This window comes from Sminthopsis crassicaudata, chromosome 5 (genome assembly GCF_048593235.1).
Source record: "Sminthopsis crassicaudata isolate SCR6 chromosome 5, ASM4859323v1, whole genome shotgun sequence".
NCBI classification, from domain to species: Eukaryota; Metazoa; Chordata; class Mammalia; order Dasyuromorphia; family Dasyuridae; genus Sminthopsis; species Sminthopsis crassicaudata.
Window position 1 is genome coordinate 280,270,543 of NC_133621.1, and position 17,509 is coordinate 280,288,051.

Consider the following 17,509-nt stretch of genomic DNA (forward strand, 5'->3'; position numbering starts at 1 on the left):
GTGGATGCAGAATGTTGCATCCTCTGACATACAGGCAGTCTATTAGTTTTGCTCAAATGTTTTGCTAGGAAGGTTTTCAATGTGAGGAGGGGAAAAGGCAATTATCCAGAATTAACTATGATGATAAAACAAAAAGCATCAGACTAATTTAAAAAAATAGATCATTAAGGGTTGTACCTGAACATCTTGAGACCTTTCATAAGCCTGGTAAGCCACCTTCTCTTCTATGCTGGCAAGTTCTTGCTTCAGGTTGGTGGTCTCATGCTGGTGAAGATCCGTCAAGTCATGAAGCTGATCTTCTAGCCTCTCATACCTTTTCAAAATAGAGAAATCAAGTGTCAATACACCTTTTTTGGAAATGTCTCCATGTAGTATATAATTATGAAGCCAAATAGTGGTCTTTAAAAAATTCCACCTGAGGAAAGCAGAAAGTTGGAAACCATTTTTATAGCCAGCGTTTCTAATAAAGGTGTCATTTCACAAATATATAATGAATCGTGTCAAATTTATAAGAATACAAGTCATTCTCCAATTGATAAATGATCAAAGGATATGAATAGGCAGTTTTCAGAGGGAGATATTAAAGCTATCTATAGTCATATTCTGAGGTACCATTTCATACTTATTTAGATTGATCAATATGACAGAAAAGAAAAATGATAATGTTGGAGATGCAGGAAAACGGAAACATTAATGCACTGTTGGTGTAGTTGTGAACTGGTCCAACCATTCTGGAAAATAATTTGGAATTGTGCTTGAAAGGCTGTAAAACTGTGCATGCCTCTTTAATTTAGCAATACCCAAAGAGATCATTAAAAAAGGGAAAAGGACCCCCATTACATCTCTTTGTGATGGCAAAGAATTGGAAATCGAGGGGATGCCAATCAACTGGAGAACTGCTGAACAAGCTGTGGTGTATGGATGTAATGGAATACTATAAGAAATGATGAGTAAGTAACCTGGAAAGACTTATATAAACTGATGCTGAGTGAAGTAAGCAAAATCAAGAGAACTCTGTACATAGTTATAGCAACACTGTGCAATGATCAGCTATGATTGATTTAGTTCTTCTCAGCAATAAGTGATCCAAGACAATTCCAAAAGACTCATAATGGACAATGTTATCCTAATCCAGAGAAAGAACCATGGAGTCTGAATGAAGATTGAAGCATACAATTTCCAAAATTTTTTGTTTTTGTTTTTTTCTTGGTTGTGGTTTTTTTCCCTTTTGTTCTGATTTTCTTTAACAACATGACTAATGAGGAAATATGTTTCACATTATTATATATCATGTGATATATAATCTACATATATAAGTATAACCTATATCATATATATGTATATTTTTGTATATATATAACCTATATCAAATTGCTTATTGTCTTGGGGAGGGAAGAGAGGAAGGGAGAAAAATATGGAACTCAAAATCTTACAAAAATAAATTCTGAAAAGTATCTTTACATGCAATTGGAAAAAATATTAAGTGAAAAAAGTTAAATGAATAATTTAAAATTCCACTCTAGTTATTTTTTTAATCCCTTAATCATGCTTCTCTCCTGATGGAGACAGATTTTTCCTTTAACAAATGAAAAGATAAAATGGAAAAAGAGGGAGAGAGGGAGACTTATCTACCAAAAAAGAAGTCTAATTACCATCAGATCATGTTTGATTATACAGAACCCAAGTTCTGAAGGTTAGAAGATGAGTGTTCTGGTGTCTCTTTGTTTTAACTCCAAAAACTTTTTCACTTACTGGCTTTTTCTTCTTCCTTATTTCCAGTCTCTGCCAGATTCCTCACATCCCACTAAAAATCTCATCAGGAGAAGCTCTTTCTGCTCAAATGCCAAGTGGCCATAATGAAGACAAGAACAGATTTCATCAGCTAATGCATTTTGCCAAGGCTCAGTATGAATAGAAGAATGCCTTGGGATATATTTCAGAATAATAAAAAGGCTACATCCTATTGGCACCCATCTTGACTTGATACCTATCCCTTTCTTTGCTCTGCCACTTGTGAAAAAGGAGTTTCACAGTTAAGGATTTCACATTCACAAAGCTCCAAATTCCTAAATATAATAACCTCAAAACTAAGTCCCTGGACCACTCTGATCTCTTGCAAAATGGGGACGAGAAACCTTTCTAAAGGGTTACTGAGAATCTTACAAAAGATAAAGTATATAAAATTACAATCTGAGTCGATTTCAGCTGTTTTGTTTATTACAGTTGAATTTAATCTGGACTTTAGTCTCAAATCACTGGAAACCACTCTAAGGTTTTATAGTATCCCTATCCAATCTGAAATAAACTGGAATTTGGACCAAAGACAAATACAGATTGTTACAAAAGACAAACTGCTCATCCCAATATATGGAAAGTTTCAAGGTCTCCCAAATTCTGGTGCTAATTTTTTTTTTTTTTTTTTGGTAGGGGAGGACAGACAATGCCTGTGATTTCATTGGTATGAAAAATTCCCAGGTTGGTAACTCTTTTCACCACAGATCAGCATTTTAAAAGGATACTGTATTCTCTTTAGAATACTGAATTCTTTATATCTATTCATCTGTAATGTAAAAGAATAGCCCGAAGGCACGAGGAGTTAAATAACTTGCCAGATGTCATACAGTAAGCAGATATCAGAAAGGAGAATTTTAATTTGTTTTCCTGATTCCAAAGCCAGACTTGGAATCCACTGAAGCCATGATGCCCCAAACATCAAGTATATTTTTCAAACTTTAGATCATAGTTTTTCATATTTAGATTGGAAGATTCTTGAGGGGAGGAACTATCTTTTGCCTCTTTTTGTATCTGTAGTGCTTAGTAGAGTATTTAATAGGGGCTTAACAAATATCTACTGATTGAAGCTCTGGAAAATCAAACCAAACCAGATATATGTCTGAGAACATACATGCTCAAGTACACAAAGACACATATGTGATGAACAATTTGTTTATAACAGATTTTTTTTTTTTAAAGAACAAAAATAGCTCTTAAAACTAAAATTAATCCCCATTCTTGGGGGTTAGAAGATTCACCTTGTAGTTAATCACAGTGAAGTATGATAAAAAGGAGTTAGGACAGTCTTGGTTTAACTAACCATCATGACCTGAATAAGTTATTTTAACCTAAGTCTCAGTTTCCTCAACCATAAAATATGAATAATACTTGTGCCTTTCAATTTATAGGCAGATGTGAGACTCAAATGAGACAGTCTATGGAAATAATTATAGATAATATAGATAATGAAATATTCTCCAACATATGGAAAATGCTTTGCAAATTCTAAGATACTATATAAAGCCAGCTATTCTTATTATAGTTAATTTTGATTTTTATCTGAATCTGTGTTTTAGCCAGTATAGGGAACTCCCATTATGAAAATTCCATCTGCCAACAGTGACTAGTAATTCACTGATAATTTATGGTCTCAGAAAGTTGCCTGGAATAATGAGAGGTTAAGTGATCATTTGGCTAGTAAGGATCAGCACTAGAATTTCAACTCAGATCTTCCTGCCTTGCAAAACTGTTAAGATTGTTATCATGTCATTTTTGTAAGGAATGAGGTGGCTCAATAGGTAAAAGTCAGCTATGGAATAACGAAGACTTGAGGACACTGAATAAGTTATTTAATCTATTGGTGACCCCCCCCAGGTAACTATGAAGACTTTGTTGGAGACCATTTGCCAACTAGTACCAATTGGTGAAGTTTCCTCATTGTGAAAGAATCACTTCCCCATCCCCTCAAGATTTTTACTATTATCCCCCATCAGTAGAATACAAACTTGAGGAAAGAATTTTTTTTTTTTTTAAAGGGGAAAGGGAAAATCCCTAGGATTATCTCATTGCCTAGCACAAAATAGGTGGCTGCTAAATACCTGGTGAATTAAATTACTTTATTTAATTTATTTTTAAAAATTTATTTTTGTTACATTATTTAATATTAAAAACATTTTTGCTAGCATTTAAGATCTGTCAAGTTATAGAGTACCTTATTTGGTCCTCATAACAATCTGTACCATTATGACTCCCATTTTATCAATGAGGAAACATTATAAAAAAATTTGACAATGACTTTGGGAAAGAGATGAAAAATTATAGCATCATCAAGTTAGAAGACCCTTTAGAAGTCATCTAGACCACAAGAGCAAACTGTAGCTGTGAGAATCATAATATTATAAGAGCTAATCATCTTCATGATTCCATAAAGCATCAAAGTAAGTCCAAGTAAGACTGAGAATCATATTAGAAGGAGCATTTTAACTCATGTCATCTAAAGCCAAAGTCAGTGCTTTTTCCACTGTAGTACCACTGAAGATACATGATCTATCTATGGAGATATATATATATATAAAGAGAGAGAGAGATATTAATGTAAGATTTGGGACATATTAAAACCTATTTTTAAATTAATGAATTTTATTAAATTAAAATTTAATGAATTTTAAATTTTAAAAAATTTAGTGAAATTTATTAAGTTAAAATTTAATGAATTTTAAATTTAAAAAATTAAAAATGCTTTAAACATATTTTTAAAAGTAAAATTTTAAATATTTTAAACATATTTAAAAACAGTTATGCTAATCTAGGACCTTAAGCTTTGCAGATTTAGATATAAGGCATACATTATATAAAAATGTATATACAAATATATAATTACATTATATATTTAGATATAATGCTTATATATGCTTATAATTTATCATTATATAATATAATAATATAATGCTTATATAATACATAGCATTATATAAGTGTGGACACTCCCCCATATATATAAATTAATGTAAAATTTTGGACATATTTAAAACCTATTTTAAAATTTAATGAATTTTATTATTAAATTTAGAATTAATGAATTTTAAATTTAAATAAAAATTTGAAATATTTAAATATTGTAGACATATTTAAAAACACAGTTATGCTAACCTAGAACGTAAACTTTGCAGTTTTTAGAGACATATAGCATTAAATACACACATAGGTGTACACACACACACACACACACACACACACACACACACACACACACATATCCACTTGTATATTGTGGCTGTCACAAACTGAGGGACATTCTTAGAGACGGGCCGTCCAGAAAAGGGCCATCCCCATATATCCATGGAAACCATCCCCATCGGGACATCCTCTAACAAGAACAGGCCCTCTGTGGTCACGTATGCTCGCCTCGTCAATCTATCCATCTACTTCTGCCAGAACAAAGCGTGCCTAAGGCCGGGACAATACCTGTATCGTTCCTCTTGCAAGGTCTGAGAAATGAAGCTGTATTCTCTTTTGAACTGCCCCTTTAGAGATTCAATGTCCTCTGCCAGTTGAGTCTGGGTCTCCTTAATCTCCCGTAGCTCCTCCAAGATCATGGCCAGCTTGCCTTGGCTGCTTAGAGTATTCGTGCCCCCGGTCCCGAAGGACTGGTTGCCGTTACTGTCTGCAGAGCCCGATGTGCCACTGGAACACTCATCGTCACTACCGTATTTGGGCTTGGTCACAATGGTGGCACTGCCCCCGTAGGCTCTAGAGCTGGCCTCGGGCCTGAACTCTTCCAAGGAGCTCTTCATGTGGGCAATGTTGTCTGCACTGCCAAATTTGTTCCGGATCAGATTGGCAAACTCCCTGGACTTGTTGAAAACAAATACGGGCGGTGTCAGGGAGACCCCCGGCACCCCCGACTTCCCACTCTCCATCCCTTGGCCGGCTGGCCGAGATTTACCATGGCCATCTTTCAGGTTGTCCCTGGCATTGTCCTTTGAGGAGCGAGAGGTGCCGTTCTGTTCAATTTCCCGGAGCTTCCTGTGGTACTGCTCCAGTTTTTTCTGGAGCTGGGCGATGGAATGGGCCGATTTCTGGTTCTTTTTCTCAAAGACCTGCTTGATGCGTCCAGCCTGCTGCTTGTCCGCACTGTTCACAAGCTTGAGGTACTCGGCCACATTCCCATCGCGGGACGTCTGCTCGATCCTGATCTGTTCAGTCACTTTGAGAATCTTTTGTCTCAAGCTGTCCGCCGTGAGCTTGACCTTGTGAAAGTCCAAGATGCCATCAGGGACATCAAAGTTGAGATTGGTGTCAGATCCCCCACGGCGAATGTTGAGGGGAAGGCTCAGAGTATTCATGTCATGCCTTTCCACCTGAAAGAATCAAAATAAAGAATATTTATTATTAAAATAAAATCATATTTTATATTATGAATATTATTCAATTTAATGGAGTAATTAAATTAATAAAGACCCTATGAAATATCCCAAAAGATATTTTAAAAATAAATAAAGAATTTTAATATGAAAGTAAAATGAAATTAAAAACAAAACAAAACAAATTATTCTTATTTCCTTCCTTCCTCCACATCTTAAAGTTATAAAACCACAGAGAAATTGTACATATTCTTTCTTTTTCTTTGTCAAGGGGCAAAGTTTATTGTAATCGTAAAAAAAAAGCAAGCTAAAAAAAAAATCCTCCCCCCTCCCCAGGCAATTGGGGTTAAGTGACTTGTCCAGGGTCACACAGCTATAAGTATTAAGCGTCTGAGGCCAGATTTGAACTCAGCTCCTCCTGACTTCAGGGCCAGTGCTTTATCCATTACATCATTTAGCTGTCCCCTAGCAAACTAAATTTCTAAAGGAAATTTAGCAGAGAAACAGAAGCAAGGAGACACATTTATCCGGCTTCTATCATAGATAGTACATAATTTTTGAAATCAGAGTTGTGGTATTCTAAATGGTCAATAATAAAGAGAATAAGAGTTGCTAGCTACCATTAAGAACTCACTTCAAGGTAGCCTGACTCTGCCTTCATCAAGGTGTGTTCATTGAATGATTCACTGTCTCTCTGTCTAATCAGGGAACAGCTACTGCTCTTGACAGAAGAAAGCTGTAAATGAGAATGAGGTCACCATTTAGTCTGGGACTTTTCCAGGTGCCCAGGTAACTTGGATCTCTGCCCTACCCACTGTGACACCCACTGATATGAGTCAAACTAAAGAGTCCCTTTAAAGGGTGGAGAGAAGAAAGAAGAAAAGAAAAAAAAAATCCATTTGGATTCAAGTTTCCAAGACCATCAATGCCAGAAAGTTTGTTTTCTCTAATGGACTCTGTAAACAAAGTGGTGAAGTAATGGGACGAAGTTAGATTAATTAGGATAATAGAGTAATACAAAGGCACTCTTACAAACTGAAAGAAGAGAAAACAACAGGCATTTCCTGTCCAGAGCAACAAGAATGTAAACACTATTTCTGTAGTGGGTGATTTACTTCAGACATGGATTAGATCTTAGGGTCTCACTTTACAGATGGGGAAACTGAGGCTGAGAGACATGAAAAGGTATCGCGTGTCAGAGGTATGGATCCAAGCACCAGAAATGCAGTGGCCTACTTTATTCCCTGAATGCTTAAAGAGTTAAAATCTGAAGGGAATCCCCAAAAGGTGATATTTAGTCCCACAGAAATAGATAACAATAGACAGAAGTGTTGGAATAGCCCAAAGATACACAACTTTTCTAGACCTCAATTCCCTTGCCTATAAATGAGGACATTGGATTGGGTGACTTTTTAGGTCATCTTTCCAGTATGTAATACTTGCTCCTCAAACCAACATTTTATTGACCTATAAATCTTTAATAATGATGGGGCAATTAGGACTTTGCTACTAGGTGCCAACATGAGGGTGGAGTATATATTTCTTTTCTGGCAATGGTTCTCTACCAATCATCCCTGTGTCTCACATTCAGTCACTCTTTTTCTATCACCTGGCTTTAAGATCATGTCTCTTCCTCCCGAGTTTACCTTCCTCTACCTGCTGCTTCCTAACTATTTCAAAGGGCTGGGTAGTCGGAGAAGTGAGGGTGGTCCTGCTGCCAGTCGTGCTAGGAAGAGTACAGACGAGGCTCTCTGGAGGGCACCCCCTCATGCAATCATTCCTGAATTTGTCCTAGACATCTTAGTCACTGGATGTGCCCTGCATACCAGGTACTATCAGTGAATTTCAGCAAGTCTCCAAAGAAAAAAGACAACAAAATATAAGATGGATCTTATTTAGAAATAGAAAATCCCTTAAAGCAAATTAAGAATTACCCTCACACACAGCTTCAAAAAGAATCTAAGAAGAGATAATACATTTAAATGCAATGGATTACCTTTTGTCAAGGGGTCTGTGAATGGACTTAGCATTTAAATGTGACATTAACATAATTATCATGGTTAATGTGGAAATAAGCGTTTTGCATGACTTCACATGTATAACTGATATCACATTGGCTTGCTTTCTCAATGGGTGGAAGGGAAAGAATTTGGAGCTCCACTTTAAAAAAAATGAATGTTAGTATAAATAGAAGAAAAAAGAAAAAAAGTAATATGAACACCAGTTTTTCAAGTTTCAGGGCTTCACTGGCTTTTAATATTCAGTCTTAAAATTTTCAAAGCATCTTAAAAATATTGTTTCATATTGAAGAGACATATTGGCAGCTCAGATGACGGAGAATTGGATAATGATCTCTCTTCCCACACACCATGGATTTTTCCACAGATATGAAGCATCGTTCTGCTGGCAAGACTTAGGTAGAAGGCAAGAAGAGCAAGGAGACAAAGGATGACCAGAATGAAAAATGGAACCTATATGGGAATGTTGAAATATTGGGGAGTGGGGATAAGGCAAGAAGACAGATCTAATCAAACAAGATAATCATGATCTTATTATTAAGAATAAGGGAATACATATAGTGATATAAAATAAATAATATAAAGAGAATAAATCCTTTAAAAATAAGCTTCTTGAGGGCAGGGCCTGTCTTTGATTTTATTAATATTCTGAACATTTAGCACAGTATTTGGCATATAGTAGGTGCATAATAAATGTTTATTGACTGACTTCAAATCTAGTCTGTCTGATATAAACTATGTGACCTAGGCCTTTGATTGGGGCCAGTTTCCTTTATCTATAAAAACAAAATTATTAGACTTATGATTTTATGATTTGAAGCTTCAAGAAGGCACACTAGGTATAAACCTAGTCATAGGTTCCCTGCCCCATTAGCCAAGGCTGGTCAATTCTTCCTCCACAGCCTCTCTTTTTCTCTTCTCTCCTTTCCCATGGCCACCACCTTAGTTCCATTCCTGGATTACTACAATAGCTTAATTGATCTCCTTGCTTCCACTCTCTCCTACTCCAATCTATCTTTCACACATCTGCCAAATTGATATTCCTTTTTTTTTTTTTTAAATAATAGTTTTTATTTACCAGATATTTGCATGGGTAATTTTACAACATTAATGATTGCCAAACCTTTTGTTCCACAAATTGATATTCCTAAAGCACATCTTCCTGAGTTCAAATCTGCCCTCACTAGATGTGTGACCCTAGTCAAGTCACGTAACCCCCTTTGCCTCAGTTTCCTCATCTGTAAAATAAGCTAGAGCAAGAAATGGGGAACTACTCCAATATCTTTGCTAAGAAACTCCCAAATGAGGTCATAGATAATCAGACATGACTGAAAAATGACTCAAGTACAACAATAAAAGCACCGAAGGCTGGCTCTCTGCTGCCATAGGAATAAAAGGCAATCATAACCTTACACACTCAAGCTCCAATCTATCCTTCTAGGCTTAAATCAGGATGATATACCTGATGTTTTCAGGGCTAGAAATACCATCTTTTGCCTCTGTGCCTTGCAGGGGCACTATGGGTACAATGCTTCTTCTTCCCATTTTGGGAATTCCAGACTCCTTTCAAAGAGTTGAGGTTCTTTCTGATCAAGTTACCTTTAATGGCTATTATCATATGCATTTAACAGATGAAGAGAGGGCCAAAAAGAGTTAAGCATCCTTTCCTAGACTCCCCCCTCACCATTCTTGTGACTTCCTAAACCCAACTATAGTTAACCACTTCCCCCCTAATTGAATGTAAGTGTCTTCAGGGAAGAATGTCTTTCTTGCATTTATATCCACAGTGCTGGGCCATCATTTATTTATTCATTCATTTGACCTGAGTTACAAAGCAGTTAAATATTTTATTTGAACCCAAACCATCCAAATTCTAACCTCAACGCTCTAACCACTCTATTATTCTCCTTCTCTGCTCTGAACACAGCAGGTGCAAAATGTACTGCCAATGCCATCTGACTCTTCCATCCTAAGACGGCAAATGCATAAAGAAACAGTCCATTCCTAGTCATCTCTTCCTCCCATCAGCCCTGCTGCATTCACTCTACAAAGATCCCAAGTTTGCACGCACACTTCCTGAAATGCTGCTTAGTCACCCCAGCAAGAGCCAGGGACACCTTACTCAGATGCCAGCCACGGCTCATTCTGGAGCTCTTTCCTCCACCTGGCTCTTTCCCAGAAAGGGATGGGCATTTCAATGTATTTACTCACCAAAGACTGAAATGTAAACAAACAGAAGACAACTCTATTACAGACATCTCTCCATTAAAATAAACTTTTGCTGGAAGCCTGAATCTCCATCCTGTAACTGCTGAATTTCAGAGCAAAGGGAGTCGAAATAATTTAGTTAATTTTAGCTCCAAGACACAGGAAGGGGAAGAAGGTATCTGTTTCTCCCAGGGGGTCAGATCTCACTGTCCATTGCTTGCTATTAAGAGCACTAACCCTGTCAATCTCATTTCTCCAGAACCTCTGGATTCCTTCTCCCTTCAGTCTTCTCTCTGCACTCACTCCGCAGGCCCCCCTAGCTCAGGCCTTCATCATCACTCTGGCTTACCTCAAACTTCTTAGCTGGTTTCCCTGAAACCTCTCTCCTTTCTCCAGTCTCTCCTCCAGACAGCTGTTTGATTCATATTCCTAAAGGAGTCCTGATTGTATCAATTAAATACTGTCAAAAACTCCATCTGGCTTCCAGAATAAAATACAGACTCCTATTGAAAGCCCTTCACCCCAGAGCTCCGGACTACTTTATGGGTTCTATGAGATAACATAGGATATGTGTATATAAATATATGTATGCATGTGTGTGTGCATAAAGATATAGAATATGTAGGTATATATACATGTAGAAATAAATATAGGGTGTATAAACATATTTATATAACATAATGATATTAAGTACATAAGTATTAGTATAATTAGTTTAGTATTAGTTGTATGTGTGTGTATATATATATATATGAAAATGTACACGTGTATATATATGTACACACATATATGAAGGGATTTTTGACGTCACTGAGTGCAAGCTACTTATTTAAGAGATGTAGATACAGGCTCAGAAATGAACTGTATCATCCAACATCAGAAAGATGAGGGACAAAAGTGGGATTTGAACTCCAGGCCTGATTCCAGTTGGTACTTTACTCTCACTGGAAAGGCAGTATAGTATTGGGTGGATTGGGGGTGGGGGTGGGTCAAGAAAATCCAAAAACAAATCTCTACTGTGCCATTGCCCACTCTTAGACTGCCATCTCTCATAACAAAGAATTTTAAAACGAAAACCTAGACTCAAATGCTGAAAACTATCTTTACATATAATTTGGAAAAAATACTATTAAAGGGAAGGGGGGGAAGAAAACATAAAGAGGAAAAATATTAATAAAACCAATTGGTATATCAAGCAAATTCAGAAATCTCCAATATTCCACATCTATGAACCTTACTCCTCTTCAAAGAAATTGGGGAACTGCTTTCTCATACTTTTTTTTGGAGTCAAACCTGTTTTATATAATTTGGCAGAATTCATTTTTAGATCATTTTATTGTAGCAGACCTTTTTATACATTTGCTATTTCTACCTCCATTTTATAGATGAAAAAACTGAAGCTGAGAAAGCACTTAGGATGTACAGAATAGGATCACAGAAGAATCTTCAGATGCCAATGACTCTAATTCCCTACTTTTTACAGATGAGGTAACAGGCCCAGAGAACCAAAGTCACTGGCAAATTGTATTAGCATCCCAGTTTTCTGACATCCCTTCCATTGTTTATCATTATCTTTTCCTATCATTTTTGCCAATCTGACAGGTGTGAAATGGTACCTCAGAGTTGTCTTAATTTGCATTTCTCGGATCAATAGCAATTTAGAGTATTTTTTCATATGATTAGAAATGGTTTTATCTTCATCTGAAAATTTTTTGTTCATATCCTTTGACCATTTATCTTTTTTAAAATAAAGCATATATTTAAATAGTTTAACATTCATCCTTGCAAACTTTGTGGTTCAAAATTTTTTCTCTTTTCCTTCCCCTGACCCTCCCCTAGATGGCAAGTAATCAAATATATGTTAACATTTGACCTTTTTATCAATTGCAGAATGGTTATGTTCTTATAAATTTGAGTTAATTCTCTCTATGTTTTAGATAATTTATCCAATGTTAAGACAAAAAACAGACAAAAAAATTTTTTTTAAATGTTGAATTTTTTTTTGGAGGGCGGGGGAGAAAGGGAACTGGGGTTAAGTGACTTGCCCAGGGTCACACAGCTAGGATGTGTTAAGTGTCTGAGACCAGATTTGAACTCGGGTCCTCCTGAATTCAAGGCTGATGCTCTATCCACTGTGCCACCTAGCTGCCCCCCCCTTTTTGTTTTATTTATTTATTTGTTTGTTTTCAAATCTAGCTCTCTTATTGGTTTTGTGACCACAGGCACTCTTCATCTAGAAAACAGGAATAATGCTACTTGTGGTACCAACCTAGAAAGGGATGCTCAAAGTATTTGAATGAGATCATTGATGTCAGCTACATCAATTTATAATCATTTAGCACAGTGCTTGACATCTAGGCGCTTAATAAATGCTTGTTCCCTTCCCCCTATGCACAGTGCCTGACACTAGAAGGTGCTTAATAAATGCTTGTTCCCTTTCCCCTTTGCACAGTGCCTGATACCTAGAAGGGGTTTAATAAATTCTTATTCCTTTTCCCTCTAGACGTATTATATTACCTCAGTGGGCAAGGATAGAATACTTGACATGGGCAGGATTTAGATAAGAAAACAGGAAAGGTAGCCTTGGAAAGGTCTAGAAGTGCATTTATGATGAGGGAGGAGGAGAAGAAAACGCTTGGGCACTTTACAGGTGTGTGAAGGGCCCCTGGGTGTAAAAACAAAAACAAAACAAAACATATTTTCTTGGGCACACGCCAAGTAAAAGGTCCCCTTAGGCAGTTCCTTCACAAACAGGAAGGTACAAAGTGTTTCATAGTTCAGAAGTGGCCCATCTACAGACATTTTGGTGCCCAAGAACATAAAGTGGTTTCGAGGAAACCACGGAAAGCTGCTTTTCAAAGATATCCTAAAAATACCCCACCCAACCTCCTCCATGCCATCCCTACTCCAGTCCCCTATGAGCACCCACCCCTAACACGATGGCACTTTAAGACAAGCTTTGGTTCACTGGAAAAGAATGTTTGGGATTTTTCTCTTGTTTATATAAAGTTCAGCATCCTGCCTAGTTATACCAAAAATAGTTTTTGAATGCTACTTCTTGGTGCTTGATACAAAAATGACTTAGGAGAAACGAAAGGCAGCTGGGATGGTGGAAAGAACACTGGCATTGGAGTTAGTGGACCTAGGTCTGAGCTAGGTTTTGCCAGGGATAAAGCACCAAGTTTGGACTCAGGATGACCCTAATTGTGATCCTGGCAAATCACTTCTGCTTTGTCTATCTCAGTTTCCTCAACTGTAAAGGAGGGGTGATAACAACAGCATCTACCTCCAGGGGTTATGAGGATTAAATGAAGTAATATTCATCAAGCCCTTAGCTATGTACCAGGTACACAATAAGCAATTAATAAATGGTTCTTTTCTCATTTGTAAAATGGGGAGGAATCGACAGTCTCTCAGGTCCCCTCTAGCTCCCACAGGTCTATGAATTGTCTTTTCTATTTTCTAAACATTGAGTGGAGTACCAACAGAAGGAGCATAAGAATGAATAGGCTGATAAGGTTGGAGTGGCTTAATAAGATCAAGTACTTCTGACATACTGGAATTCCATTTTCTACATTACACAAAAGGGGAGAGCTGTACATCCAGTTCTCTCAGGTGGTATGTTTCCAAATGACTCAACTGCAGCATCCAAGACATTTCACCCAAAGGGTCTCCACTTAAAGTCTATTGGTCAAGTACCATTTTAGCACAATGAGAGCTCTACTTTGTTTGGGCAAAGAGGATTTCCTTGGACTTGGCCCTACTCTGTTGTAGTACATTTTGAACCTGTAAAGAGATTCATTTTGTACAGTACAGGAATTGAGTCACTGTTTTCTCTATACTGATACCATTTATTTCCTCTTCCTACTGTGTGAAGGACAGCAATAAAGGAAACCATGATCTCTAAAACTCCCATTTCTTGGAAGCAGATATAATAATAATAATAATAATGATGATGATGATGATGATTTATCCATGTGAATCTATGGTCACTTGAATAGGGTCAGTCTTTTCTATGAACAAAATATCTCCCCAGGGAAATTCCCAATTAATGATGTCAAGAAGAGGAGGTCAAAGGGAAGACAGACGGTCAAACACCATCCCCTCCTTCTTCCAGTGTCATAAGGCAAAAGTCTTTATGAGCTGTTGAATGTTCACTTAAATGACTAACAACAATAACAAAAGCATTTATATAGTGTTTTGTGGAGAAGGAAATGGCAAACTATTCCAGCGTCTTTGCCAAAAAAATCCCAAATGGGGTCACGAAAAGTGGGGCATGACTTAATAATAACTGAACAAAAGTATTTTAAAATTTGCAAAGCATTTAAAAATAATATTGAATCTTATCCTTTCAACCATCTTGGAAGGTAGGTGTACTTATCCCCATTTTATGGATGAGGAAACTGAGGCAGATGCAGTTTAAGTGACTGGTCTTGGATCACAGTCAGTACATATATAGCTGGGATTTAAAATCAGGTTTTCTTTCTCTGCCTTGCTACTTCTTTCTAAAACCCTGATTCTAACTCCATGTTCTAAAGCACCCCCCCCCATCTCCTTTGCACCCAATGTCATGACTCTGCTTCACAACCATGTTATGACTTCTTCATTGGTTACTATAGTTATTACGTCCAATTCTTCCATCAGCTCTATCCAAATTCTATTTAAAAATCTTGCCCTTCAGGGATCAAAGATCATAAAATGTCCCACTGATGTACGATCCCTATCCTATAAAAAGTCTTGTCCTTCTATGATCTCTCTAAAAACAAGTTTTCTGAAGGCACATGCCTGAAGATATTATTCCCTTGTTCAAAAATCCTCAGTGGCTTCCAATTATATAAAGGATAAATCCAAACTCTAGTTTGGCACCTGACAATCTGAGGCAGTGAGGTGATGCAATTAATAGAGCACCAGACTTGGAAGTCAGGAAGAACTAAGTTCAAATGTGGCCATACAATTTCTAGCTCTGTGATCCTGGACAAATTGCTTAAACACTCTCAGCCTCACTTTCTCTATCTGTAAAATGGGATAATAATAGCATCTACCTCACAGGGTTGTTGTGAAAAATCAAATGAGACAATATTTGTTAGTGCTTTGTGAACCTTAAAGTGATATATAAATGCCTTCTCCTTTTCTTCTTTCTTTTTCTCTTATCTTCTTCCTTCATCATCATTGTCCCCTCTTTTTTTCTTCTTTTTCTCATTTTCCTTCATCATCATTTTCTTCTATTTCCTTCATCATCTTTTTCCTTCATCAATTTTTTCACCCACTTTCTTCTCCTCCTTCTTGTTCTTCTTTTCTTCTTCCTCTTCCTAATTTTCCAGTATAATCTCACATTATCTCTCTTCATGTATCAGCCAAATTGGATTTCTATATTTTCCCTAATATCATGCCTTTCCTAAATTCTCTCAGCTTCTCCTTCATATTCGGAAGGTTGATCTCTGCCTGTTGAAATCTCTCTTTCAAAGTTCTGAAGGAATGACATCTTTCCTTATTACCTAGCTGAAAGTGATCTCTTCCTGCTCCTATCACTTTTGTTATACTTGCTTGTGTGCATTTGTTATATTTCAACTTCCTTCCAGGCGAATGTAAGCTTCTTGAGGTCAGGAATCATTTCATTTTTCTCTTTGTATTCTGAATGTTCAGCACACTGTCAAAGGCCAACTCTTTATGAGACAGAAACCTAAAGCCTGTATATTATGACTACTTTATTAATGAAGGAAGTCAGAAGGCTCCCAAAGTCAGAAGTGAAGCAAAAAGCTTTCAAATATACCAAAATATTACTACCAACAATTTTGGTGGGGAAAAACCCAACTCCAAAATAAAACAACGCCCCCCCCAAAAAAAAACCACTCTGAAAAAGGACTAGGGAAAAACTAAATATAACTAAATAAATTATTGCATAAGATTTGATTCTTATTTTGTCAGCAAATATGAAGAATTCTGAGAAACTTGAAGATTCTATGTGTAGTACTTTAAGTAGGTGATATCTCTGGTGGGAAAAAAACAAAAGCATAAATTTTAGAGGGAAAATCCTATTCCATCTTCCCCAAGGTAATCAAACTTTAATTATTTCCATTCAATCCCTAGTAACTCCCTTATTCTTCTTTTTTAAAGCATATCGCTTCTTTGGAAAAAGAAATGGTATAGCAGAAAGAACACTGAATATGGAATCAGTAAAGGCATGGGTTCATTTTTGGCTTTTGCATTTATTAGAAATGAGACCATAAAAAAGATTTAATCTTTCTATCACTCCCTCATTTGTAAAATGGGAATAAGATATTTGCACCATTTACTTCATAAGAGTTGCAAGAAATGAATGCTATAATGTACAGAAAGCACCTGGTAAATATTAATGTATTATATAAGTCAATATATAAATTATCCATTATTTTTTATAAGCTTAGGGAATTCGAAAGGTGCAAGTCTTTTCCACTGAGACAGGTAACAATCTATCTAAGATTTAGTAGGTTGTTGCCTGATACACACAGAAATTAAGTGTTTCCAAAGAGGTAATATCAGAGTAAGTACCAGAGGCCATATTTGAAACTGGATTTACCTGATTTGGAGCCCGGAACTCTTATCTATTATACCACATTGTCTTCATAGAGGTTGTACTAATATTATTTATTATCATCGTGTATTTCTGGAAGTCTCTGAAAATTAATTTGAAACATTTTCCTTGCTAGAATTGCAGAATTTTAAGATCAAAAGAGATCTCAGTGGTTGCCTATTGTGACATACCTGAACAGGTATCTCCTCTGCAACATCCTTGGCAAGTGCTACTCTAGCTTTTGGGCAAATACCTCCAATGAAGAAGAAACTATGCCAGAAGTCAACTCTATTTTGAAATAGTTTGAATTACTGGGAAGTTTCTCCTGATATCAAACCTAAATTTGCTGTTCTATGATTGACAACTTTGGTTTCTAGTTCTGTTACCTGGAAAGAGGCAGAGCAATTCTAATTTTTTTTTTTTTTAATCATAACTCTTCAAGCATTTGAAGAGAATTATCCTATGCCTTTCTTATTCTTCTCCTGGCTAATACCCCCAAATCTCTTCAATTAATTTTAAAAAATTCATTCCTTTTTAAAAAAATTATATTTATTTATTTTTATGCAAATGAATAGAATTCTGAGTCTCAAGTTTCC

At 36.4% G+C, this 17,509-nt stretch overlaps 1 protein-coding gene across 7 annotated transcripts in view; it reads right to left on the reverse strand.

Annotated features, from left to right (window-relative positions):
* The window catches only part of TMCC3 (transmembrane and coiled-coil domain family 3), a 316,968-nt gene that overhangs the window by 13,195 nt on the left and 286,264 nt on the right, over window positions 1-17,509 (reverse strand). For 4 of the 7 annotated variants that reach the window (XM_074271232.1, XM_074271230.1, XM_074271233.1 and 1 more), the window contains exons 2-3: window positions 5,239-6,134; window positions 178-313 (exon numbers count right to left, since the gene is read on the reverse strand). In XM_074271232.1, the coding sequence (XP_074127333.1) occupies window positions 178-313; window positions 5,239-6,134 (1,032 nt within the window). Of the gene's footprint in view, window positions 1-177; window positions 314-5,238; window positions 6,135-6,771; window positions 6,874-17,509 lie in introns of all 7 variants that reach the window. The other 3 variants (XM_074271228.1, XM_074271231.1, XM_074271229.1) reach the window with 1 other exon arrangement.